Consider the following 27,922-nt stretch of genomic DNA (forward strand, 5'->3'; position numbering starts at 1 on the left):
TAAATTTATCTTGTTTAAAGGATTCGTTTTACGTTTTATTGGAAAAAAAACTTTTTGCATTGGAGTGCCTAAATAAAGGAACAGTGCAGGAGAATTGTGGGATGAGTGACACACTTGCTGTAGATGGAGTGAAGAGCACATGAGGATCTGAGCACACCAGCGCTGTTTGTGCGGCTACGGCTGGTCGCCGGCCCGCTGCCCCAGAGCACAAACATGACATGCTGTCAAACTCAGAATACTGCCCACACCAACACACAACACTGTGACCATAAGAGACAAACAGCGGAGGAAAATATAAACTGAAGGAAGAGAGAAAGTAGTTCATTTGCAGCATACCAATTTTATTTTGATTATTAAATTAAAGACTACCTTATCTACTATTTACACACTTAAATATTCAGGTTATTAATAATGTTACTGCTTTCCAATAAGCAGTTTTTTTCGAAACATTCGCTTGAACCACAGTCATTTGCTCTCATTCTTCTTGCTGAGCCTATGATTACTTTTTAACCCTATGCACACAATTGTAACAAACCATTCTCTAAGAAACAACACTCAGTTTGATAACTGCTTTATACTGATTTAATTGTCCTTACCAGCTGGATGACACAAAACAAAACAAACTAAAAAAAAAATAATAAAACAAAAACATCAAAGCAAAGCACATAAAATAAAATAAAAAAACACACACACAAAAGACTTAATTGCCCTGACCGGTCAGATTGACATCAGTTTTGGGGTGTTAAACCTGACCCAATGGGACAGCTCTGTTTGTCAGCTTGGGGCTGATATGGTGGCCTCAAGGTCTGGCTTATTTAACAACCCAGAATGAAGTTCTAAAGAGTTTCAGTGGTGACCACTGGGGTAAAGTCTGTTCCTCAGAACCACCACAGGAGGCAGATGGTGTCGTACACCTGGATAATGCTGGATATGATCAAACCATCTTGTGACGTTCAGATAATGCTCTTTCTCCTGTATGGCCAAATCCACCTGAGAGAGAGAAGAAGAATGAGGCAGTGAACATTAAATGAAAAAGTATGGGCATTACACTAGAGACATCCAGTAGGTCTATCTAACCTTATCTTCAGGGTTTAAAAGTGAGTGACACACCAATGCCTTCTGTGTAATGACAACTCTCTTTCAGTCAGTTAGTAAATGACAAACGCTGACATGTAAACATGTGATCTTTTATTTGCTCAAATTCTCATTCCATCCCTCTCTTTCTCTCTCAATGGGCTCCTTCAGGCATCTTAAACTTGCTTGGCTGTTGTCCTGGCAAAATACATCACTGCATCTCATCTCTTCTGCTGTGTCAAGGTTTATTTTCATGAGCTTCAAGCATCTGACTGTTTTAATTGGGTTTAATTGGGTCTCTAAAACCGCTTCAGTTTAGCTCTGAGGGAAACACTTACAATAATGTGATGAATCCCACAGTACATGAAAATGTCTGCCAGGGTGAAGACGTTGCCAGCCAGGTAAACCTTGTCCTCCAGATACTGGTTAATTTCCTGCAAGGCAAGTGTAAAGGAGGTCACTATGGGCCCACTGTGCCCCCAATAAAGAGAAAGCAAATACTTTTATCAATGCAGCTGCTTCGGTATCAATATTAGGAATCACTTTGAAAGTTTGAGGGTAGCCCATCATGTAAATTATGTGACGCAAGTAACATAATAACTCAATCACCTGAGTAGTAGTAGACCACCAAAATTAAATTGGATGAAAGATTTTAAAATATAAAATATTTGCATTTAGGCTTCGGAAGTAAGACTTGACTCTTGCAATATGTTAATCCTGCTCAAGTACTGCAGTAACAGGACAAACCTCCATATACCAGTACATGTGCCAAGATAAAGCCGGCGATATGCGCTTCTTATACTCTCAACCAGGGTATGAAATGAACCAAAAAGAAGGTACTTTTTTTGCACAGTGGCATGTAATTTAGCTCATTTGCTTGCCGACCTGTACGTCTCAGAGTGACTTGTTGCTGTTGTTGCTTAGATGCTTGAAGGATCCCATTTGATTATATTTTGAAGAACTGATGAAAGAAAAGTCGCCTGCATGAATTCGTTTTGTTGAGATGTTCAATGGCGCTCCGCCGCTCATGAGCTTCTCACAGAACATGCATATGATTTTGTTCTTTATGTGAGCACAGCAAATGATCTCGAAACATCTCAGGAGGTGATCTGAGTTAAAATCACTTTAAATCCAGCAGTATATTACTGTACATGATTTGTGAATAGCCTATATACTGTGTATATGAATCGGATAAAGATGGCTTTAAAAATCAAAGTGGCTGGTAAGACTGGGCATTCACATGGTCAGAAAAGGTAGTTTTATACAGAGATTCGGAAAATGCCAAATATCTGCATTAAAGGCATTGCAGATTTCACATGCGAAGGTGAGTCAGAATAAATTACTAAATTCAGGCAAGAAACTCTGAATGGCTTAAGCTGAACTTGTTACCACTTAGCAACCAGTTCGCTCACATGGGATGTCAAGCCAATTGGCTTACATGGTGTAAGCTGATAGGTCCTTTGACATGTAATCAAGTGGCCAATCAATGTGTGTACTCTCTCTTTGCCTAACATTTCAATTTGCATAGTTTGCAAGTAAGTCAGTTTCACTGCAGCGTGATACGATAGTTTTTTTCTGAAAATGCTATTTGCTGGGGCCTTTACTTCAATCAACTTGCACAGTAGGGTCTGCTTTTGGCCATCACACATAGAAGCACGTCTTTATCAAGGTAAGCCGTAGCCAAATCATGCATTAGCACACATTGCTATCTTACGTTATTTGTTTAAATAATTCCACACATAGCTAGGCTAATTCATTAGTTAAATAAGCTCTGGGATTTCCTGGTCCAGATACACATTATGAGTCAGGTCCCTAGCCGTATAAGCCTTTCGGCCAAGCAGGCCTGGCCACACATAGGCATTTAATTTCATTAGAGTTAGGCCAAGGCCCACTTAGCTAGCAAACACTCCGTGCACATGGCTCTTCAGAGCAGCAGCAGTACACAAGTCTTGGTGATAGATTGTTTGGGGGGTTGTGCTTTGTATTATGCATTTTTGCAGCTACTCTACTTTGTTGGGGGATTGTATTTATGTATAATTGTGCAGAAGCACAATTAGACATAATTAATTTCTATATTAAGAAACCACAATTAGTGCAGGCTAATATGTCTTTTCACTTCATCTTAGACAGCATGTTTGGCACTGCCTATAATGTGTGACTCTTCTTGTGTGTTTATAAATCAGTCCCTTCAGGATTTAGCGATTTGTTAGTCTGTAATATATAAAAAGATCAGCTGTTTGTTACACATGGTAACTAATTTGTCTCGTGGTAAAATTTTTGCATTTAGTACAAAGATCTCCCAGTTCTTATTCGTCTTGGGATTAGGGATGTCAGTCGATTAAATTTTTTTAAAATTGCGATTAATCGCATTTTTTTTTTTTTTTTGTTGTAGTTAATCGCGATTAATCGCAGATTTTGAAAATGCTGAAATTTGACACCATATATATTTATTTTCCTTTCAAAATGCATTTATTTCCATCTTAGGAAAGAAATCAAAACAATATGTATCAATATAATGCTTTATTAACTTTTCCAAACATAGCCTTTCATAATATAATGTCACCTATTGAAGTAACATTAAAAGTTTCCCAAAGTCTAATTGGGAGGTTGACTTATTTGATTTATTGAAAGAATTAGTCCCCACAGATTGAGTATTCATTCTTTTCATATTTCTATATTCATACTTTTACATTTAAAATATTCATCTCATAACATTATTTATGCATTTGCAACTGCTGTGTAAATGCATTTATTCCTGCTCTGTGAAAATACACCCAATTGCCCCTTCAGATACAGCTTCTGTGCCACCTTGGCTGTGTAAAGATGGCTTTAGTCCCCATAGGTTTAGTATTCATTGCAATGGGCATAAAATCTCTTAAACTCTCATCCTCCACAATATTGATCTGCCAGTAGACTGTGGCTATCCGCTTTCCTACAGCAATCGTGAAGCTGCGCTAATGATTCGTATCAGAGTGTCAATGCCAGTGTCCAGCGCCACTTTGAACTCCATGGGAAAAGCGGAGTGATAGTTAAGACTTGGCGTGCTTCAGTGGTAATTATAATGAGCTGAAAATACTTGATTTCTATCACAAGTCCCATCTGGGCTTGTTTTGTACATCAAATAATAGCGCTAAGAGACAAAATTGGCCAAAGCATGTCCTACCCGTCTCACTCATAAATGACGCCTATGTATTTATATGTATGTATGTATTATGTATGTATGTACTATGTATATTTTTAAATGTATTTATGTTTATTCTTTGAATCGTTTAATGTAATTCTGAGAGTCAGTCTTTGTGGTCAATGAAGGTTGTATGCCAGGTTGAAAATCTCAAGGATTAAAAGCGGTGTGTTCTTATTTACATCACACATTGTTCTGAAAGCAAATAGCAACAAATAAAATACAAAAATGTAGGCTCTCTTTCGCCCAAACACACAGCGTGGCTGAAGCAAGCAGACATATTTACTTGCGCGATTCAATAAAATTGAAGCACTACCTGAATAGATCTGCGCCGCTGGCTCGTGATGCACGAATTGCTTGCACACGCTGCGCTCGTTTGTTGACTATACTCCAGTCTCGTCATACTTTAATACTGTTAAGCTTTCCCTACAGCTCATAACTAAAAACACTTGATCGTGAGTAACAATTACATAAATTGGCATGCAGGTGCGAGGGACTTCTCCTCTCTCGCTGTTGCTTGCGTGCCAGTGATTACCTGCATGCCAAAGGCTGCTGAACCCTGGCCTGGATGCTATTGCATTCACTATCAAAATTCTGGTCTAAACTTTTGGTGGACCAGAGTGTGGTGCGCAGTGCAAGTCCATGACAGTCAGAGTTCATCTGGAGTGCTCATAAAATGCCCTGTGTGCACCGGAAAATAAGACACAAAAGCATGCCGTTCACATCATATATTCATTTACAATTAATACAAAAATTATTTAAAGTCCTTAATATTGCGGTTATTTTAAACAATCAAGCTAAAATCAAATTATTGCTGTCAGGCGATGTAATAATTGCAACAGGTCTGATTATTAATATATCTGTGTTTATAGTTTTTTTGTAGGTCTACTATTTTAACCATATCAAAGTTTACTTGCCTTGTATAAATTGTGATATATATAAAAAAAGGTCTCCCGTTGAACTTGTATTAGCCATTTCATAGGCTTTACCCCTTAAAAGGAAGTTTGTTTGTAACTGGTCCTGTTTTCTTTTCTGGGCTTTGCTTGTTTGACCAAATATCTGCTTGCTTCATGAGGGACAGGTGATAATGTTCTGGAATGTGGGGGGTATAAGTGCTATTAGCATGATAAGTAGAGGGCACAATAAGCTAGCCAGACAGTATTGTGTAAATTCTGTGGAATGGGTCAATTCTTTAAAACATGTAAGTATGATTGGGATTTATTTGCATTGAGATTATTTAGCCTGGAAAGTAATCAGTGATTTTTTTTTACATTTCAGAATGCCACCAGCCAGTAAAGACCGTCTTATCTACAATGTGTATGATGTCATTGATGCCGTCCAAAATGGGAACAGTGACTTTGAGAAGGACTCTGATACAAGTGATGAAGAGGAATGTGGAGATGCCTGTGAACTGGAAAAGGAAAATAAAAAACCCAATGACCGCCCATCGGATGATTATGTGGACATCTTGCCAACAAAACCAAGCCATTCAAGAACACAGACCATGCCCCGTGACAGGTATCATTGGCTGAAAAAGGATTTTATCAGTCCCAACACTGATTTTTCAGGTCAGGGCTATGAGCAGAGCTAAACATAGTAAATGCCAAAGTTTTCATTCAGTTCATCAGGTTTTGTAAATACAATCTGAACATATTTTTATAATAAACAATTTTTCATAAAAATATGACTTGTCTGATTATCATTATTGTGTGATTATTAGTGTATAGATATATAGGCTACTTTAATGGGGCTACATAAGCAGTACACCCTGCAAATGAACCATTAGATGTTCTCTACATTTGTTCAGACAGTGAGTAAAATCACTGAAATTCTGCTACCCAACAGGCCCAACGTTGCAATATTACAACTTTTCCCTAAAAACGTACTAAAATGTCAAAAATGTAAAAACCTATTTATTTCTGCATTAGAGGCCTCCTACAACAATTGTTTCAAAAGGTGAAACAATTTAAAAAAAATTTTTTTTCTATATTTGGGTCTCACAGGGGTAAGGGTGACACAAAGCACTTTAAAGCAGAAAGAAGAAAGGGCCAATACAAATTATTTTCTTTTTGTATAAGAATTATTTGTTTTACTTATTATTATGGACTTATTGTGTTTTGAATGGCGCAAAATGATATACAGTTTACTTTAAACAGCTGTTTTACTAAATTATACTCAGGAGAAATTCAGTTCCAAATCAACATGTATCATGCTACATATCGTATTGTGACATAGTTGGTGTTACACAGCCCTAATAGGAATCAAGTACAAATACTTAGTTACTTTACTTGTAGTTACTGTACTGTACATTACTTTTGCAACAGCACACCACAAAAAAAAAAAAAAATACAAATAGGAGCTGCAGATGTAAACAGCATGCAGCTCAGTGATAGTGATCACTTTACATGTGCCACGAAGCCCACAAACTTAAAAAGAATGCAGTGGAAAAAATCCTCAGTCTTCTGAAGCACTACGATCACTTTGTGTGGTGAAAAGCCCATTTAGACTTCATAAAGAAGCCATCATGACATCGTAGTTGTACCATTATGGCATCATAAAAGCCCAATTATGACACCATAAAGACTTCATTATAACATCACAGAGGCCGTATTATGACATCATAGACTGCATTATGAAATCACAGATTCATTTGTCACATTTGATGCTTCAATACATTTAACATCAATTACTTTTACACTTTACATACTCAAGTACAGTAGTGTAGTCTAGGGCTTAAGGCGTATGCCCACCTATCTTTCTTAGGATTTTGCGTATGCCCACCTAAAATAAGTGATGATACATATAGCCATCAGTACAACGAGTAAAGCCTTTTGACCCGGAACTTTTTCAATCTAATAACACGATGCTGCAGCACCGTAGAGTGAATATATATACATTTAAATTTAACTTATGCAATTAAACTTGGTGAAAATACTGCATGTTATTGCACCCGTGCTAATTTTTGATGCTCTTTGCAGATGCTGGACAACTGTGTCCCGTAATTATATCAAACGTCTTTTTTATTTTTGTTGTGCCTTTTACTGCTGTCGGTGGAGCCTTTTTCTCGTGATATCAAATCATTTCAATTTATATTTCTAAGTAGGAAAACAATTTCACTATACACAGAAAAGCACATTATAGTACACAAATAAAACAAATAACCATTCATTCTTACCTAGGCTATATATGGTAATACTAAATAATGTGTTAATGTGAACATTACTACACTCATTTAAGCTATACAATGCTTAACAGTTTATTGTGTATTATGTATGTATTAGTTTATTAATTAGAGTAATTTTCATAGTAGCCTAAAAAAAGGAACATTAATGAGACCTATAAATTTAAATACATATTTAACATCAAGTTACTATACCATGGTTCTTAGTTCTTCTGTACATCATGCCAGCAAGAAACTTACCCTGATATACAGTACATTTTGTAAATTCATGTGAGACTATAATCGCATCAGCCAAAAAACTGTAATGGAAAAAAGATTTTTTTTCCACGATTTACATATGTACTCTATATAAATGTAAATATATGAATTTTAGAGACCGGGTGCATATTTTGTATTTCTTTTTTTGGTGGGGGTGGGTGTCCTTTATAAATTCACAGTATGCACACCTCTTCAGACACTACTACACCACTGCTTGAGTATGCCGATTGGGTACTTTATTCAGCACTGGATGAGACATATAATATGCACATCAGTAGATGTGTTTGCAAGGCTATCAGTGGACAGGGCTGCTTTAAGAAATATTCACATGCAATTTACACATTACAATCTCAAAGACCAATTTTGATACAAAATATTTTAGAACTCAGCATAACTATCAAAATGTATATTCACAATCAAAATGTCAATGACTTTTTTTTTTTTTTTCATTTCCATTTTTTAGGTCTGAAAATTGCAATGTTAAAATTCCATGACATTTCCAGGTTTTTCATGACAGTAGGAATCCTGAATGTTAAGCTTAATGTCAGAATACAGGCAATCACAGGATAATATATAAAGCCACAAAACAATGTCTCTTAACTGAACACAGATGTGTCTGAAGGCTGTCCATCTCTCTTCCTCAGCTAGCAGAGCGAGAGGAGTTTGATGTGAAACTTTCAACAGCCTGCATACTACAGCGGGGGTGGATCGTGTGTGTGTGTACAGGTCTCAGGGGACAGCAGCATCTTCAGCACTTGTGCACACTACAGCACACCGTCTTGAGGGCTAATGGAGGCAGTGAACAGTGTTCAGATCAGACATTATTTTACACACTCGTCTCCCTACACTACCTAAAAACCATTCTGACTACATTATTTTACAATTGTTTTCACCAAAAATCACTGCAGTGGTTAGATTAGCTTTAACCTTTCACCAGCCATCTTGCAGTCTGAGGCATTGTTAAAGGCCTTTTATTAAACTGAAAGTTCTGGCTCTAAAATGTGATTGAATGAAACAGTTATAAAATAAAGCAATAAGCCACAAGAGGATGCAGGTTACAGTATTACAGGTACTACACAAAGCAAACCACCTTTTGACCATGGTGAAATCTAGGGGTGGGTTAAAATATTGTTTTTCCCCATTAATCACGATCTTCATTTGAATGATCTCGATATCGATTCTTAAATACCAAGATCGATCTTTCACTCATTGCGCAACCCTCTACTACAATGAGAGGAAATCACTCGCATTTGCAACCAAATGTCATGCTATGTGACTAAAGTGGATATATTTGGCTACTGGCTGGTAAATGTTTACATTTCACTCACCAGTAATTGTTTAGTTCAGTCGTGAAATGTTAAGCAGCGAGATCCTTTCACAGTTGAGAGTAAAAGTTGTTCCGTATAATGTGTGTCCAAGACGAGTCTCTCTCTTCTTTGTTTTTTTTTTGTTTTTTGGGATTTTACCCCCCCCTTTTCTCCCCAATTTGGCATGCCCAATTCCCAAAGCTCACTAGGTCCTCATGGCGGTGCAGTTACTCACCTAAATCCAGTTGGCGGAGGACAAATCTCAGTTGCCTCCGCTTCCAAGACAGTCAGCCATCTTATCAAGTGGCTTGCTGGGCGCGTTACCGTGGAGACTTAGCGTGTGTGGAGGCAATCACTCTATTCCCCACGATATTTGCACACAACTTACCACGCGCCCCATCGAGAGTGAGAACCGCTATATTGCAACTATAAGGAGGGTAAACCATGTGACTCTACCCTCCCTAGCAACCGGGCCAATTTGTTTGCTTAGGAGTTCTGGCTGGAGTCACCCAGCACTCCCTGGATTCTAACTCATGACTCCAGGGGTGGTAGTCAGCGTCTTTACTCGCTGAACTACCCAGGCCCCCCAATACTATCTCTTTTAATACCCTTTCTGTTCTTTACAGTCACTGTTTACAGAAATGCCATTTTTTTGTTAAAGAGACAGTACTGGTTTTAGCACGTGTTCAACAAATCAATGTAAATAGTAAAAATTATGCAATTTAACAATAAATATGTAACAAAAATAATATGAAATATAATTCCCTATTGAGTGAATACATTTATTTTTTTTATTTTTAAAAAGCCAAACTGTGACCAAAATGATGAAAAAGTAATAAATATAATTAGTAAAATTAATACTTTCCTAATGTACCTAGTTAAAAGGTCCCCTGTATAATTAACAGTATTAGCTGGGAAATAATTAATTATATGTAAGCAAAAGGGACATAATAATCAAAATAAACCCATATAAATCGATACTGAATTGAAATCAAATCGTGAGCTTGTGAATCGGAATCGAATTAGGAAATCTGTATCAATAACCAGCCCTAGTGAAATCACAGTAACACACAGCCCTTTGGCTCATTGCATTTAGAAAATGGAGGCAACAGCAATATGACAAAAAGACAAAAACATTCAATAAATGATTAATAAATGGAATAAACAATTCTTTTGCCAAGCAATATACATCATTAGTCTGACTGTAGACTGTTTATGTAGCAACATGGCTGTGTGGTCAAGTGTACATTTATTTGCATTTTACAACGACTCTTCAAGTCAGAATTAAAGAGTCAATACTATCTAATTTAATGTATTATATATGCACATCTGCTACCACATAGCAACTGAATTCTACATGAATGCAGCGAGTTGCTTCAAATCTTTAAAGCGGTTATAATGCTCTGTAACTATGAGTGCACAGATCGATCAGCCACCGCTCTAAATCAGCCAATCTTTGTCTTAAATCTGGGCCGATCACACATACATTGTTACTCTAATAAATGAGCGCTTGCCCAGCCATGACAGTGTGGCCTCTGAAGGGTGAGTTGTTGGCAATTCTAAACATTCGTGAATTTAAACTTTCAGACATGCTGTAATTCAGATTAATATGCAGGTTTGTTTTTAAAAAAAATGTTTAAGAGTAATGTGTGTATGAATATTAACTTGCCCTTTTTCTGGAGTCATTACGGTAGTAATTCTGACTTGCTGTACAGTGAGAGCACTGAGAGGATAAAGATACTGCAAACGGGTATAAAAATTAATTAAACAACAAAAACAAATCTGAGTATATGTGATGGAATGCGAGTCGTGACAATCAGATGTTGTGTGGAGCCTTACTGATGAGAGAAGTCAACGGAGTAAGGCCAGACTGGTTCGAGCTGACAGAAAGGCTACGGTAACTCAGATAACCACTCTGTAAAATTGTAGTGAGCAGAATAGCATCTCAGAATGCACAACATGTCGAACCTTGAGGTGAATGAGCTACAACAGTAGAAGACCACATCAAGCACTTCATTAGGACCATAGTGTTTCTAATAAAGTGCTCAATGAGTGATTTAACCACTGGAGTCATATGGATCACTTTTATGATGATGTGATTTTTGATGTTACAAAGTTCTGGCCATCATTCACTTGCATTGCATGGACCTACAGCTTTGTTTGTGTTCTGCTGAAGAGAAAACGTCATACACATCTGGGATAGTCAAAGGGTGAGTAAATGATGAGAGAATTTTAATTTTTGGGTGAACTATCCCTTTAATGATCTCATTACATTAAAGCAGCAACAACATTTCTAACAGAATTAGCAAATGCTGTTTAAAACAGTTTTAGATGGAGTATAGCATTTCACACTGCAGGGCATGTCAATTACCCTTGTGAAGACTCTACCCGTCCAGTTTAAGTTTCATCCTGGTCATTTTAAACTGTCCCTTGAATCCTGTTGCTATTGCAGTGTCTGCAGGCACTCCTGTTTGTCTTGCTGTAAATGTTGTGAAGTTGGCTTTCATAGTGCTGTGAGTTGGTGAGACAGTGGCGTGCCGTGGGCGCTACATCAGCCCTTCATTACTGTTTAAACTGCCACTATTAAGCAGCGATCAGCAGTGCTCCGCTCCAGACACGCACAGCGCCACACACTGACAGCTACTGCCAAGAGGCGTCTGTCCTGCTGAGCTTCTGTGTTAACGAGAACGCCTCTCACTGTCCACCGACAGACGCTTTATACCTTGTGAACTGATCGCAAGACAGCATGTCCTCAGCATGTCAATTAAGCAGTGTGAATGATTCTGATCCAGCCCTTTCCTGTGATTGGTTAGAAACCTGTGTGACCGTACAGATGATGAGTTTGTCTGTTTGGTGAGAGGATGTCACGTCAATGAATCGCTATGTTTTAGAAGAGAGTAAATAAAATGCCAATTGGCTGGTAACTTTATTAGGAACTGCAACATAATACATGTTTAAATCAAACTGGAGGAATGATAATCTGATCGTCGCTGATGTAAGTGACGTGAGGGAATCAAATCAAACCGTCTAGTAAAGAAAGCCTCTGTCACTACTCGCATGTCTTCTAATGACTTTTACCTCAGCGGAAAATGTACAATCAAAAGTTGATCTAGGATCATTTTCAACAGAACACTATGTGGTGACACAAACATTGTGGAATTTTCCTCATATTAATCCACCAAAATGAAAATATGAGGAACGAAATCATGATGGCTCGCCTTCACGTGTTTGTGACAGGTGCAGTTTCTCATTTAAGATGCTTCGAGCAACACAATGAGCTAAATGATGCCACTGTCACAGGCATTTTTTAAAAATAAAAAATAAGGCAAATTACAGTTTCATGACCAGGAAGAAATATTTATGGAAAAGTTTTTTTTTCTTGAATTACCGCCATAGAGCGCAACAGTGCCCACTTTTTCAGCCATCTTGAAAAAAAAAAAATTTCCCATTCATCTTTACATAAGGATTTCATAAAATCCTTTCTAAAAGTGTTTAAGCCATGAACCACACCAACCAGCTCCAAGGTGAATCACAACATTACAAACTTTGATTTGAAGCAAAAAGGTACAAGACTGTGAATGTGCAATCCCATAAAGTATTGTGAATGACATAATGAAATTAAAATAAAAAAACTATTGATATAAAGTTGTTGATTCTAAGTATAGAACTAATAAGTTCTGTATATTGCAAAATATTTATATATATATACAAATATGTAAGTAGTTTGAGAGTGTAGGGAGAGTGACTCGATTGCATCATTCACAGTACATGATGGAAGAGGGCGGTCACTGCAGAGCTCTTTTGGTGCACTTTGTTTGCCACGATTCTCTGACGACGGATCATAAGCTGTGTAGTTCTTCACCAAGAATAAACACAATTAATTTGAAATAACATGTGCTGAAGGCTTCAGCAGAAACATATAATATCGATTAACAACCTCCGAGCTCACGGTATGTCTGTCTGTAAATATTTAGAAGTTATCGTTAAAAGTCCCTTGTGGAAAAAAATGAATTTGACTTCTGGAACCAGACTTTTTGGATAGTTTGGCAGGTGTGGCAAAACATTAATTTTGGACCGTGGAGGTTTTTGAAATTATAACCGCTATAATACTTGCATGTCAAGGCATTCTGAACACTTCTCAAACATCGCAAAGACACATAAAACACTAAAAGGAAGAAAAAAAAAGAACCGTTAATTTGCAATAACTGCAAATACATTGTTACCTTCAGGATAAGTTTGAGCTCATCTTTAGGATAGCTGTCTAGTCGGGTGATTCTGTACTCAAGCCACTGCTGAACCACAGCTCTCTGCTCAGCACTGTCTCCTAACAGCTCTGCTCTCTTGGCTTCATGTACAAGATGGGCAGCTATTGTGTACAGACCAACCAATACTGGTCTATTGCTGTTTTGGAGAACAGGGACCTAGAATTGGAGAAATAAATACTGTTAAACATCTACTAACAAGCTAAAGTTTGGTGTCTTTGGCCCGGTTTCTATCTGATATCAACATCCGTCTTGGGTGATCCGATCACAAGTGTTCACACTACCAATGTGATTTATTCACTTGCATTTCCGATTATCTCTGAATGTGGTTTGAGTGATCAGATCACAAAAAGTTTTGGACTTTGTTTACACCTGTATTTAGTGCTGTCCTCGTGTGATTGGCTTATGTGGCACCCTAAGGGTAATCCTAGACTACGCCACTCCTCAAATTCACTGTAGGGCTGAGGGGAGCCCTATTGATCAGACAAATAAATACCTTTATTCTTTAAAAAAATAAAATGTTTGGGCCAGCCAGGATAAAAGAAAGCCAATTCCCCTGATTGGACAACACGGAGAACTACTGAGCTACATACACATATGACAATTTACTGCATATCATAAGTGGATACATAACCCACAAACCATCTACAAACTGGAATAAATTTGCAACCTTTCCATCCATTTTAAAATTATACACGTAGTCTGCTGCTTGTGTAATAAAATACATTCATGACGTTGAAAACAGTAGGCAAAAACACTAATACAGCAACACTCGTATATTTCAAAATGTCCAGTATATTTTGGCTAAAAAAATAAAACTTTGTATACCCGCAAACAATGTCATGGTGTGCTTAGAAACATGGCTTAATTTATCAAATCAATGGCAGTATATAGCCTTACAACAAGAAAAACGAATTCTGTATAGTAACATGCTGGCTTTCCTTGTCGGGAATGCACACATACAAACCGCAGACTGTGGCAATCTCTGAAGATAAGAATGGTACCCGGCTGTAGACCTAGCAGACTGTCTCAAGGGACAGCACTTTGCAAGGGCTCAACTTATTCAATGTTGTCAAGTGGACTGAGTGGAGATTGCATTAACTCATCAAAAATGGCCAAATTATCTGAACTATCTTCTTCATCAGATGGAAGGTTTATAGGGCAATCTTCCTGGCCTGACCCTTTCGTGGAATCACTCTTCATAGGCCGGTCTAACTGAATAAACCACCCCATTCCCAGAGGGACCACATACCACTCTGTAGAGGCAGGGATCCCAGAAATCTTGGATCTCACTCCTCCCCTTTACATGATTTTTCCAAATAAACCAACTGCCCCTCCTCTAGACTATCATCATTTACTTTCTCATTGTGCTTTTGATTACGCCTTTCTGCCTTGGCCTGAATCTGCTGCCACACATGGACGTTTGCTACTCTCAAACTCTCCTCCATAGTGTTAGGACTAAAATTATCATCATCAATCCATCCCAGCAGGAAATCTACAGGTAACCTAGGGTCACAACCAAACATCAGGTAATAAGGTGTCATACCTGAGACATGATGAGCAGTAGTATTGTAGACATATGTAACCTGTGAAATATGGAGAGGCCAATACCACTTTTGGGCTGGTGGCAAGGTTTGCAAGTGGTGCAATGTAAAATTAAATTGTTCACACCGACCATTACCCTCTGGATGATAAGGGTTTGTTCTACTCTTCTGAAGGCCATATATTTTACACAACTGAAGAAACACCATCCTTTGAAAATTTCATCCCTGTTCTGAATGTATTCTAGCTGTGGGGCTGAAGTGATAAAACCAATGTTGTATTAACATCTGGGTAACCATGCTATCTTTGGTCTCTTGTGGCTATAGCCTGGAGTGGTGGTGGCGTAGTGGGCTAAAGCACATAACTGGTAATCAGAAGGTTGCTGGTTCCATCCAGCCTTGAGCAAGGCACTTAACTCATGTTGCTTCGGGGGGATTGTCCCTGTAATAAGTGCACTGTAAGTCACTTTGGATAAAAGCGTCTGCCAAATGCATAAATGTAAATGCATTCAGTGGGTATCCATTCAGAATAGGCTTTCTAACGCCATGATCACCACGTGAATGAGTCATTAGCAGCTCATTAGCAGCTCAAAACCAATAAGGGGCGCTATAACTATAGAATTTCTGAGCTGAACACCCCAGAGCTCTTTCTCCCAACATACCGACTATTAAGTTGGAGGTGGTAAGGGCAAGTTAAGCTTGTTTTGCAAACCGTCATAAAAAAGAAAAAAAGAGGAGAAAGAAGAAGAACAGCAAACTTTAAAACACCACAATATTTTTTTTTTTTTACTAAACGTTGCAATGGAGATGTATGATAAAGACTTTACTGCAGCATTCAGCGTTCACATGGACGTCAACGCATTGGAGAGTTATTTGTTTGCATTTATTCATTCACATTTCATTAGAGATAATTATCATTTGCCCAGACGTTATGAGCGAGCATTATTAGACACATATTCAAACAATTGTGACTTCCACAAACTATTAGACTCTAAACCTGTGCTTTCTAGCCCATATTTTCTATTTTTTAACAGGATTACTAACTGTGAATTGATTAATTTGTATGTATACCATTGTGTCATATTATGTTATATTATTCTGGCAGAATCAATATTTATGGGAGCAGAATACTTATCAAATGAAATATAATAAAATATTTGAAAAAGAATTGCAATTTCCATTACATGAATTAGGGTGGAAGTTAGAACTGTGACCACATTATTTGTATAATATTTGTCTCAATACATGCATTAAGAGTTTTACGCTACACATGTAATATCCAGAAATGCTATGCAGTTCAAACCTGTAGGTTACAAGCTTTGTTATTCAATATCTGTCGTAGTATTTTATTAGTAGTTATTATTTGCTATGAACCAATGTTACCCCAAAGCTTGATAATACTGATTATTTTTCGGAGTGACTATTTGCTTTTAGATGTAGCCCATATAGTCTACTGACAACATAGAAATACACAACAAAGTGTGTTGTAAGTATTGCTCCAGTGGAGTGGAGATAATAAAATAAATAAATAAAAAATATTATAAAGGTAGTTGTACTATAGTAATAGTGTAGTAACCATGATTTTTTGGCAGAAAACATAGATTTGATGACATTAACAATGGTGTTACTACAGTAATATGGTGTTGATATAGTAACTATGTTTAATTTTGTGGTTAAAATTATTTTACTACAAAATACCATGGTGATACTATGATTACTGTATCTGTAGAGGACATCAGGACAGATCTGTGTTCCAAAAGGTTTAGTGCAATATTTAGGACTTTAGAACCCTTTTAACACTTTTTATCAAGACATTTTCATACGCTTTAAACACCCAGAGCTTCAGCGATTCACACATTTACTCGATGGGGGGAGGAAGTGTTTACATCTTTTATTTGAGCTAAAAAAGGTGCAGTGAGGACTGACATGTTGCCAGGCAAGAACATGATTGATTATTAGCAACATTGAAAAAATATATTTACACTAATAACAAACAAACTCAGTGGGGCTTTATTAATTCTGGCAGGTTGTTGTTAATTAAATTACTGATTGATTTTACAATGACGCATGATATTTGGGAGCAGTGTTTCGATGGGAAAAAGACGTTCAGATTTCATACAATGTCATAATCTGACAAAACCATCATATTGTGAACGTGAAGCACAAGTTAACATGGCGTTAATATTGCTTGATAATGTGCACCATTTCACACTGAATAAAGAAACCTCATTTGAACATAAAGATGCTTGCTCCGGTTATGGCTGCCTAAAAGCTCAAACTGATAACACTGTGTTAAGTTGCGCTGATCATGTTGTTTTTGAACCAGATCGAATCTCCTGCCTCGGTAAGTGTTTGTTTTTGTTTTGCGTCATTCTGCCGTTCGAGCTAATTCTACCACTTATTTTCATCTGTACAAGGATGCTAACATTATGTAGTAAGTTTATTCAGAACTCAGCCCCAGTTAAACCTCCACGATCACAGTGTGGCAGCAGGCGAAATAAAACAACAAACACACCAGCAACTGGAGAACATTTGGAAATAAAGTGGAGTAAAGAGAACAAATCTTGCTCAGACATCATATTCGTTATTTACATGCGTCGCAGGGCTCATTGTCTCGGTCGGTTCGCTCGGCTGCAGCGTGCACAATCCAATGTGACAAATAGCAATAATTTTCAATACTATTGTGAAAGACACACACTATTGTAGGCTACTGTATTATGTAATTAAGTTGAATAATACACTTTATCATGTAATAATGAACGCTGCCGCCCTATGCGAATGTATCGCCAATGATTTTATGTTTAAAACAAAATTGTGGCGACAAATGTAAGTTAAATACCATGTAAAAAAATATATAGAGTATAATATGAACAAATGACCAACAATGATTTTACAGGACACAATGTCAGTAGCAGCCACAGCGCAAAATGTTTTTTTGTGAATCTGCTGGATGTAGTTTACTTTCTACATGTATCCAAACAGACAATAACGTAAGTAAAGCTGGTCTCGAACCCGTGATTTGGAGGAAAAGACAGTATCAGTACGTGAGCACACAGCCCCTGAGCTTTCAGTTCACATGTGACTTACAAAGAACTTCAGTTTTTAATTACTCCACACCAACCACTGTAACTTTAAATAATATTATTTAAAAACAACAAAATAAACACACAAACACATATAAAATATATACTGTATATGTTACATATATTTCATAGCGCTTATGAGCGGGTCTAACACTTTTAATGTAACACTACCGACTAGTGCGGTCAATTATAACACGGGTAAATGCCATTAATTAAATACATTGTTGTTGTTTTTTCTTTAGGGCTAACAAATGAAATTATGAATGTTCACAATATATTTTCGTTTTGATTTTCAGGAAGATAATTAAATAGCTAATATCTTTGAAGCAACAGTTTTAATTTATTGAAAAAGGCTGACATTCGAAAATGTATCTCTTTATATCAATTCATGAGCTAATTAAGCAATAACTTTAATGCTGCCATTAATTTAGCATTGTTAGATCATCTTCTACACATCAAAATGTAAAAAATACAATACAAATAATAACATTAACAATTTAATCACAATATCTCTCACTTTCTTCACTCTACTAAACGACGGTGACAAAAGAATCCCTTTGCGCCTCCTGGCAGTGATTTTTTACAAACGTGTCTCATGTGTGAGAATTTCAAGTTTTCACGTGGCGGTACTCCCCGTGGTGCTAAGGCACATTCTGGTTGCATACCCACTGTAGACTTAGAAAACACATCAGTAAGAATATGTACATTTTCTCTGCCATCACTAGCAGGCTCCAAAATGGTAAAATCTATTGCCAGGATCTCATGACGAGAGGCTGGAAGAGTACCTTAGTAAGATTTAATCTTTGGCTGAATGGCCTTACTCAGGACACTTTTGCACTGCTGGCACCACTGCTCACCCTTTTTTTCATAGGTAAACAAAAACATCCATAAGTGGCCAAAAAAAAATAATATCAGCTGCGGATGCCCATGGCCATTCTGAACGCTCCAAAGCACCTCTTCCTGGTGGCACTGAGGGAGCACTAACTGCAAGGTTTCTTTACTTTCTCCAGGCAAATGTATCACACAGCAAATCACCCCCTCTTTTTCCACCAACTGCTCCGACTGCCACAACAACTCCTTACTTCCAGTCGACAACACATCGCCCTCTTCTTACCCCGGCTACCAGGCTTCTTGACAAAACTGCAACACTTGACCAGTTACTAGATCCAACTCCTGTAAAGCAGCCAAATCCTTGATAGAACGCCCCACCAGAGCAATAACCTCATTGCAATCAAAATCTACAACATAAGGCAAAGACTTTATCACTGCACTGCCAGGGTAGATGGAACTTCTGTTCCAAGTTCAAACCTATCGAGGTATTGCATAGATAAAGCATTAGCATTACCATTACTGCGGACTGGGCAGTATGCAATGGTAAGATTAAAGGGGTCATGTCATGAGGAATCAAATTGTCCTTGATATTATGAGGTTTAAGAGGTCATTCTACTATAAAAACATACTGTACATTTCAGAACGCAAAACTTTATCCCCAATGCAATAAAAGCATTTATTGAAACCAAGCTGCCAAAATGCCTCGTTCTCCACTTCCGTGACTTCCCTACATCACTATGGGGCTCATTAATTCATGACTACATCTACAGACGTCTTTGACCACTGTCATATCTCTCACGCTGCTTTTACAAAATGCGCTGTCAAGTTTAAACTCTGAAAAGGAGACCCCATTCTGTTTCATTCAGCTGCATTGCCTCTTGCTGAACATGCGTTCTTGTGTCCATCTGTGCTATTTTTAATTGTTGGTGTATGTAAACATGCACAAGATTAAGGCTGCAACTAACGATTATTTTGATAATCGACTAATCTAATGATCATTAGAATGACTGTTTGACTATTCGGGCGATTATTGCAACGATTAGCTCTTAACCGACTATTCAGCTTGTGCCTCAACTTAAAAGGTTGTATTAAACTTAACTACTAACAATAAAGAGGACAAAATCATCTTTAAAAATATCTCTAAATGACATTCACCTAATTAAAAAAAAAGAAAAAAAAAAAAAACTATTCAGCTTGTGCCTCGACTTAAAAGGTTGTATTAAACGTGCTTACTAAGAATAAAGAGATTAAAATCATCTTTTAAAAATATCTCTAAATGGCATTCACTGAATTACAAGGAAAAAAAAAAAACAAATTTATTTTATTTATTTTTTAAATCACTGCAAAAAAGGTTTTGTCATGTTTTCCATTTAAAATGATCTAAAAATCTAAAAAACAAGATTTACTTGAGAAGAAAAGTATAAGATATTTAGACTTGCTTTCAGAGAATGTATATTGAATATAAGTGTATTTTGTATACAGTATAATAGGGCTGGGTGATATGGATTCAAAAATGATATCTCTATATTTTTCAGCCTGTTGACAATATTCGATAAATATCTCGATAATTATGTATTTGCTCTGAAGTGGCTCAGAAGTTCCTTTTTTTTTTTATTTTCTTTTTTTTATCAGAGGAACCATCATTTCATGCAAACAGCCATTTTAGCCAAGAAGATTCAATATTTTTAAAGGCATTAAATACAAATCTATTTAAAAATAAAAAAGGCATGTTTCCCTACAGTTTTGCACTAAATGAACACAAGGGATAATGAGATCAAATCACTGTCATTGATATGGACTTTTACATTTATATTTTAAATACAATGAAACATAATAGCTTAATAAAAAGCATTATTTACTTTCATATGTTTTTACGAAAAAATGTTTTGTAAATGAACAAGGTGTGCAAATATTACTCCACTTATGTTTTGAAAATCCGGTTGAATATTGCATGTTATTTAAATTATTATCAAAGTATTACTGTGGGACCCAGTCAAATGTATTATTATAATAGTGAATTATCATTATTATTTTGAGGATCAGATTTGTTTTATTTAAAAGTAATATATTTCTTTTCCATTTACTTCGCCTTCACCTGGAGTTTTTATTTTGACACTTCACATGGAGCTTTTATTTTGACACCGCAAGTGCAGTGTGTAGTTTACAATGCTCTGCATCTGGTGAAGCAATGTTGTCCACTCCTTTCTGTTATACTGTGCCGCCTTTGTAGATTTGTATAATAATTTGTAGCGGTTACCAATGTTTGGACATGCGCGAATGCTTGGACATTCAGTACTTTATTTCTTTCACAGTGCATGTGATCTGCTCTAAAAGCGCTAAAAGCCAATAAGCCCATCTCATGTTACATTAAATGAGATCAAACGAATATTTGACATTGAACATTTTTTCTTGTCTACGCTGTCGATAACGTCAACTAATTGTTTCAGCCCAACACTTGATGGACGTCTTTGACCGTTTTGATGCGTTTGTGTGTGTCTTGTTTCACAGTGCTTTGGAATATGTATGTGCATCTTTTTCGGCTCATATCAGTGTGGGTTGCTTGTGAACCAGTCATAATGCGATTTAAGCTTTGCAACGGATCTGTTACTGAAGGAAGGGGCAGTTAAAAACACTATTGGACCTGATCAAAAAAACTTAAGTAAACAGTTTCATTCATGAATACCGAACGCTGATCGCCAAACATGCGCTCCATTACATTATAGAGGCCAAAGAGCATACGATTAAATTCGAACAGGCCAAACGGTGTGCGGAATTTGGTATAGGCTTTATCTTTCTCAGCCACCAGCACCTGATTATAGCCAATAGCAAGATCTAGAGTAGAAAACAACTTTCCGAGAAAGTCCTCAATTCAAAGAAGGGGATAAGCATCCTTACACGTCTCTGCATTTAGTAGTCTAGAGTCAACACATAATCTTATGCTTTCATCTTTTTTGTTACCACCACACCTGGGGAGGAACAAGGACACTAATGCTCTCCTGATGATCTGACTGTACAACAACTTCTAAAAATGTAGGCAGGAAAGGCAACAGGGCCAAATGACATTCCGGCTGAAGCATGGAAGCTCATGGGGATGCGAGGAGTGGAGATTCTTGCGGAGCTATTCAATAAGATCATCAATATCAGTGAAGTCCCACCTGTGTGGTATTACTATGCCGATTTTGAAGAACAAAGGCGATGTCACAGACTATCAGCCAATCCACCTGCTGTGTCACACCATGAAAATCCCACTGAATCTGCGCAATCGTCACAATATCACAGAATCAATGCGGCTTTGAAAGTGTGTGGAATAACCAACACCATCCACAAGGTGCGCCAACTGATGGAGAACCACCGGGAGAAGCAAACCATCCACATGGCCTTCCTTGACCTCGAGAAAGCTTTTGACCGAGATTAGTGCCCGACCGATATATCGGTTGGCCGATATTATATAGCCTTTCGTATCGGCGTATATTTTACTGATATGCGCCGATATGAAAACTTTTTCAGAACATATAATGCAGAAAACAATGCTTTATAATTGGTGTCATAGCGTAGTTTGTCCAGCAGAGCGCGCTCCGACTCCACTGTTTACAGAGCTGAACTGACGGTGGCTCTGCAGACAGGGCGGAGTTCAGCGGTGTCTCTTCAAGGTAAGTTGTTAACTAGTCTGTTAAATACATACTGGAAACTTAATAAACAATGACCCCATCATTTTCCCTTTTCAATATAACTAATATAACGTTAACCTTATCCCTGACAACCATGTCACTCATATCTGTTTGCTGTTAGCCAGCTATAGTTTGTCAGTGCAGTCAGTAATGTAGCAGATTGAAAGGTAAACAGAGCATATTTTTGCAGCTCAGTAGACAACGGTGCGGTGGTGGATTATGTCTGTTGAGTGTTGATTTCATGCTATGTTATTACCTAGCTGGTGAGACACAATTCTGGAAAGTAAAATAAACAATGTCCGTCTTTTACGCCCGTGACAACGAGCTTATAGCTAACTAGCTAATCATGTAGCTACTTTCATTGTTGTCAGCTGAGTGGAAGCTAATGTGTAAACATGTATTCACCAAACTGTTTTGTTCAGGATTCACAGTTTGGTACCCCCTTCAACCGAACAATTCCAGTCGTGTCATTTATAAAATGTAATATTTAAAAGTCTGGTTTTCCACCATTGAATGTTCCCCTGAACTTTTATAGCAGAATACAGTGTAACACGGCCGTTTATCTTGACTCGGCAGTATTAATATAGTCAGCATTTGACTGATACTAAACAGTAATACTGATGTTTATTTAGCTATTTATTTTTATTTATTCTTGAATTTAATGTTCAGTATTTGACTGATACTAAACAGTAATACTGATGTTTATTTAGCTATTTATTTTTATTTATTCTTGAATTTAATGTTCAGTATTTGACTGATGCTAAACAGTAATACTGATGTTTATTTAACTATTTGTTTTATTTTTATTTATTATTTATTATTTATTTTAATGGTCAGCATTTGACTGATACTAAACATACAGTACTGATGTTTATTTAACTATTTATTTTATTTTGATTCATTCTTTATTTTAATGGTCAGCATTTGACTGATACTAAACATACAGTACTGATGTTTATTTAGCTATTTATTTTATTTTGATTCATTCTTTATTTTAATGGACAGCATTTGACTGATACTAAACATACAGTACTGATGTTTACCTATTTATTTTATTTTTATTTATTCTTTATTTTAATGGTCAGCATTTGACTGATACTAAACATACAGTACTGATGTTTATTAAGCTATTTATTGTATTTTTATTTATTCTTTATTTTCTCAGTGTTCATTTCTAGAATTTTTTGACAATGTATAATAATAATGTCAAATATTCTCTGATAAAAATATTTAAGAAAGCAGCCTTCTGAGTACCTTTGCATAGACATATTGGTGCAAAATCTGTGAAAAATCCACATAGAAAAGGTCTGTTTTCATTCCAGCTCAAAAATTAACTATATCGGCCACCATATCGGTAATCTGTGAATTTTCTCTCTCTCTCTCTCTCTCTCTCTCTCTCTCTCTCTCTCTCTCTCTCTCTCTCTCTCTCTCTCTCTCTCTCTCTCTCTCTCTCTCTCTCTCTCTCTCTCTCTCTCTCTATATATATATATATATATATATATATATATATATATATATATATATATATATATATATATATATATATATATATATATATATATATATTAGGGGTGTAATGGTACATGTATTCATCCCGAACCGTCACGGTTCGGTGCATGCAGTCAGACGAAGAATACATCTGAGTCAGTCACAGGTGATCCACACACCAATCCAGAAGGGGGAGCGTGCAGTAATGCAATGCTTTTTGATAACCGCCACAACAGGAAAAAGAGCAGAAGAAGAAGACACCATCTACGCATCAACCCAAAAGAAGAATGGCGAGTTCAGATGACACGCAAGAGCTCGAAGACCCGCTTACTCGTTTTAAACAGCAGTGTGGGAAAGTTTCGGGTTCCCAGTGAACTACGGCAGCAGTGGAGAGGGAGTGGTAGATAGGACGTGGATGGTGTGTCGGCGTTGTAAAGCAGCTGTACGGTATGTGAGTGGAAATACGTCCAACATGCTAACACATATCAGACGAAATCACCCAGATGTGCCAATCATCGGAGCTAGGCAGAAAAAGACGACAGGAGTGCAAAAACTTATCCCTGCAGCTTTTAACCAGCCTCTAGATGTGAGAGCAGACAGGGCCAAAGTCATTACCCAGGCAATTGGCATATACACAAACAACATATAGTTTAAGTGGAACAAATTGTAACACTCCTTCTCCTAATGCACAAGTTTTATTTTTCATTATTCTATTTATTTTGTACTTTTATAACACAAGAGATGCTTTTCAGTTTTGTAGCTGATTGTGACCAAATACCTTTTGTTTTTTATCAACCCTACAAAAAAAATATGACCTATGCAAGAGTGCATTCTGTTTACTGCTTAGTGCTTAATACACTAAAGGACTAAATGCTGCTAAGTGGAACAAACTGTAATTTTCACTACTGTCTGTTCAAAATAAATGAAAAGGAACCTAGCATTTGGGATTTGTTGCTTTTTCCTGTTGTACCGCACTCGTATCGAACCGTGACCCCAAAACCGAGGTACATACCGAACTGTGACTTCTGTACCGTTACACCCCTAATATATACACTATATTGCCAAAAGTATTCGTTCACCCATCCAAATAATTGAATTCAGGTGTTCCAATCACTTCCAGGGCCACAGGTGTATAAAATGAAGCACCTAGGCATGCAGACTGCTTCTACAAACATTTGTGAAAGAATGGGCCGCTCTCAGGAGCTCAGTGAATTCCAGCGTGGTACTGTGATAGGATGCCACCTGTGCAACAAGTCCAGTCGTGAAATTTCCTCGCTACTAAATATTCCACAGTCAACTGTCAGTGGTATTATAACAAAGTGGAAGCGATTGGGAATGACAGCAACTCAGCCAAGAAGTGGTAGGCCACGTAAAATGACAGAGCGGGGTCAGCGGATGCTGAGGCGCATAGTGCGCAGAGGTCGCCAACTTTCTGCGGAGTCAATCGCTACAGACCTCCAAAGTTTATGTGGCCTTCAGATTAGCTCAAGAACAGTGCGTAGAGAGCTTCATGGAATGGGTTTCCATGGCCGAGCAGCTGCATCCAAGCCATACATCACCAAGTGCAATGCAGAGTCGGATGCAGTGGTGTAAAGCACGCCGCCACTGGACTCTAGAGCAGTGGAGACACGTTCTCTGGAGTGACGAATCACGCTTCTCCATCTGGCAATCTGATGGACGAGTCTGGGTTTGGCGGTTGCCAGGAGAACGGTACTTGTCTGACTGCATTGTGCCAACTGTGAAGTTTGGTGGAGGGGGGATTATGGTGTGGGGTTGTTTTTCAGGAGCTGGGCTTGGCCCCTTAGTTCCAGTGAAAAGAACTCTGAATGCTTCAGCATACCAAGAGATTTTGGACAACTCCATGCTCCCAACTTTGTGGGAACAGTTTTGGGGATGGCCCCTTCCTGTTCCAACATGACTGCGCATATAAAGACATGGATGAGCGAGTTTGGTGTGGAAGAACTTGACTGGCCTGCACAGAGTCCTGACCTCAACCCGATAGAGCACCTTTGGGATGAATTAGAGCGAAGACTGCGAGCCAGGCCTTCTCGTCCAACATCAGTGTCTGACCTCACAAATGCGCTTCTGGAAGAATGGTCAAAAATTCCCATAAACACACTCCTAAACCTTGTGGAAAGCCTTCCCAGAAGAGTTGAAGCTGTTATAGCTGCAAAGGGTGGGCCGACGTCATATTAAACCCTATGGATTAAGAATGGGATGTCACTTAAGTTCATATGCGTCTAAAGGCAGATGAGCGAATACTTTTGGCAATATAGTGTATATATATATATACATACACACAGTACTGTGCAAAAGTTTTAGGCATTTGTGAAAAATTTAGCATAGTGAGGATGTCTTCAAAAATAATGACATAAATAGTTTTCATTTATCACTTAATGTCATACAAAATCCAGTAAACATAAAAAAGCTAAATCAATATTTGGTGTGACCACCTTTGCCTTTAAAACAGCACCAATTCCCCTAGGTACACCTGGACACAGTTTTTCATGGTTGTTGGCAGATAGGATGTTCCAAACTTCTTGGAGAATTCACCACAGTTCTTCTATCTATTTAGGCTGTCTCAATTGATTCTGTCTCTTTATGTAATCTCAGACTAACATGATGTTCAGTGGGGGTCTCTGTGGGGGCCATGACATCTGTTGCAGGGCTCCCTGTTCTTCTATTCTAATCTTTTCTATTTGCAAAATTAATGTTTGGGAGTCTAACATATATATTTACTATTGACACACTAAAGCTGAAGATATAAATAACCATCTTAAGACATACATACATATATATATATATATATATATATATATATATATATACACATACACTACCAGTCAAATGTTTTGAAACACTTGACTGAAATGTTTCTCATGATCTTAAAAATCTTTTGATCTGAAGGCATATGCTTAAATGTTTGAAATTAGTTTTGTAGACAAAAATATAATTGTGCCACCATATTAATTTATTTCATTATAAAACAAAAATTGTATTTAAAAAAAAAAAAGTTTTTGAAATTGATGACTTGGACCAAATAATAAAGAAAAGCAGCCAATAAGTGCCCAGCATATAGATGGGAACTCCTTCAATACTGTTTAAAAATCATCCCAGGGTGATACCTCAAGAAGTTGGTTGAGAAAATGTCAAGAGTACATGTCTGCAAATTCTAGGTAAAGGGTGACTACTTTGAAGATGCTAAAATATAACACAGTTTTGATTTATTTTGGATTTTGTTTAGTCACAACATAATTCCCATAGTTCCATTTATGTTATTCCATAGTTTTGATGACTTCACTATTATTCTAAAATGTGAAAATAAAAAAATAAATAAATAAATAAAAATTATAATAAATGAGTGCTTCAAAACTTTTGACCGGTAGTGTATGTATGTATGTATGTATATATATATATATAAAAATCTGAAACATTCAAATCTCACATTTTTGTTTTAAGTTTTTATTTTTCATTAAAAAAAATGTCGGCTACTTTTTATGAATCCAACAACTTATGAAATTGTGTTAATGATTTTGGTGTTTCCACCTGTCACAGTAATGATTTAAAAATAAGCTCTGGGATTCACAGAAGAATAATTGATGGATCTCTTTAAATTTGACGTGTCTGACAGCTTTCACACTTTTTGTTAAATCAGTAAAATATAACATATTTTATGTCATCTATTTTCATAAAGTAGTATATGGCCTACATATTTCATGAAAAATGTCAATGTCAGTAGATATTTTGTGTTGCTCACACTGTCTACATTAGATAGCTGTCTTGTTGAAGATATTGAACTGTGAGTGAATGACAGCTGTCAGTTTCGACAGGCCACTAGTCATGTCATTCATTCATTTATATGAACATATTACCGCAGACAAACACATCTTTATAATGTATTACAGGCTCAAAACTCCAGATATATCACCTCCAATGTTTAATCTCCGTATATATTCACCTTTTTGTCTCCCTGTGTGCTGTATTTGTTGGGCTTCTTTAATCCTAGATATTTCTCCAGCGAGCTCAACTCCTGCAGCGCCATCTTGAT

The 27,922-nt window shown here is 37.2% G+C and overlaps 1 protein-coding gene across 1 annotated transcript; it reads right to left on the reverse strand.

Moving 5' to 3' along the window:
* Window positions 1-333: 333 nt before the first annotated feature.
* Window positions 334-27,922, reverse strand: LOC127431871 (eukaryotic translation elongation factor 1 epsilon-1-like). Its single transcript, XM_051682490.1, has 4 exons — window positions 27,833-27,922; window positions 13,225-13,422; window positions 1,413-1,508; window positions 334-990 (listed from the first exon to the last, which is right to left on the reverse strand). The coding sequence occupies exons 1-4, from the start codon at window positions 27,914-27,916 to the stop codon at window positions 847-849; spliced, it is 522 nt and encodes a 173-aa protein (XP_051538450.1). The 5' UTR covers window positions 27,917-27,922; the 3' UTR covers window positions 334-846.

Source organism: Myxocyprinus asiaticus, chromosome 41 (assembly GCF_019703515.2).
Source record: "Myxocyprinus asiaticus isolate MX2 ecotype Aquarium Trade chromosome 41, UBuf_Myxa_2, whole genome shotgun sequence".
Taxonomy (NCBI): domain Eukaryota; kingdom Metazoa; phylum Chordata; class Actinopteri; order Cypriniformes; family Catostomidae; genus Myxocyprinus; species Myxocyprinus asiaticus.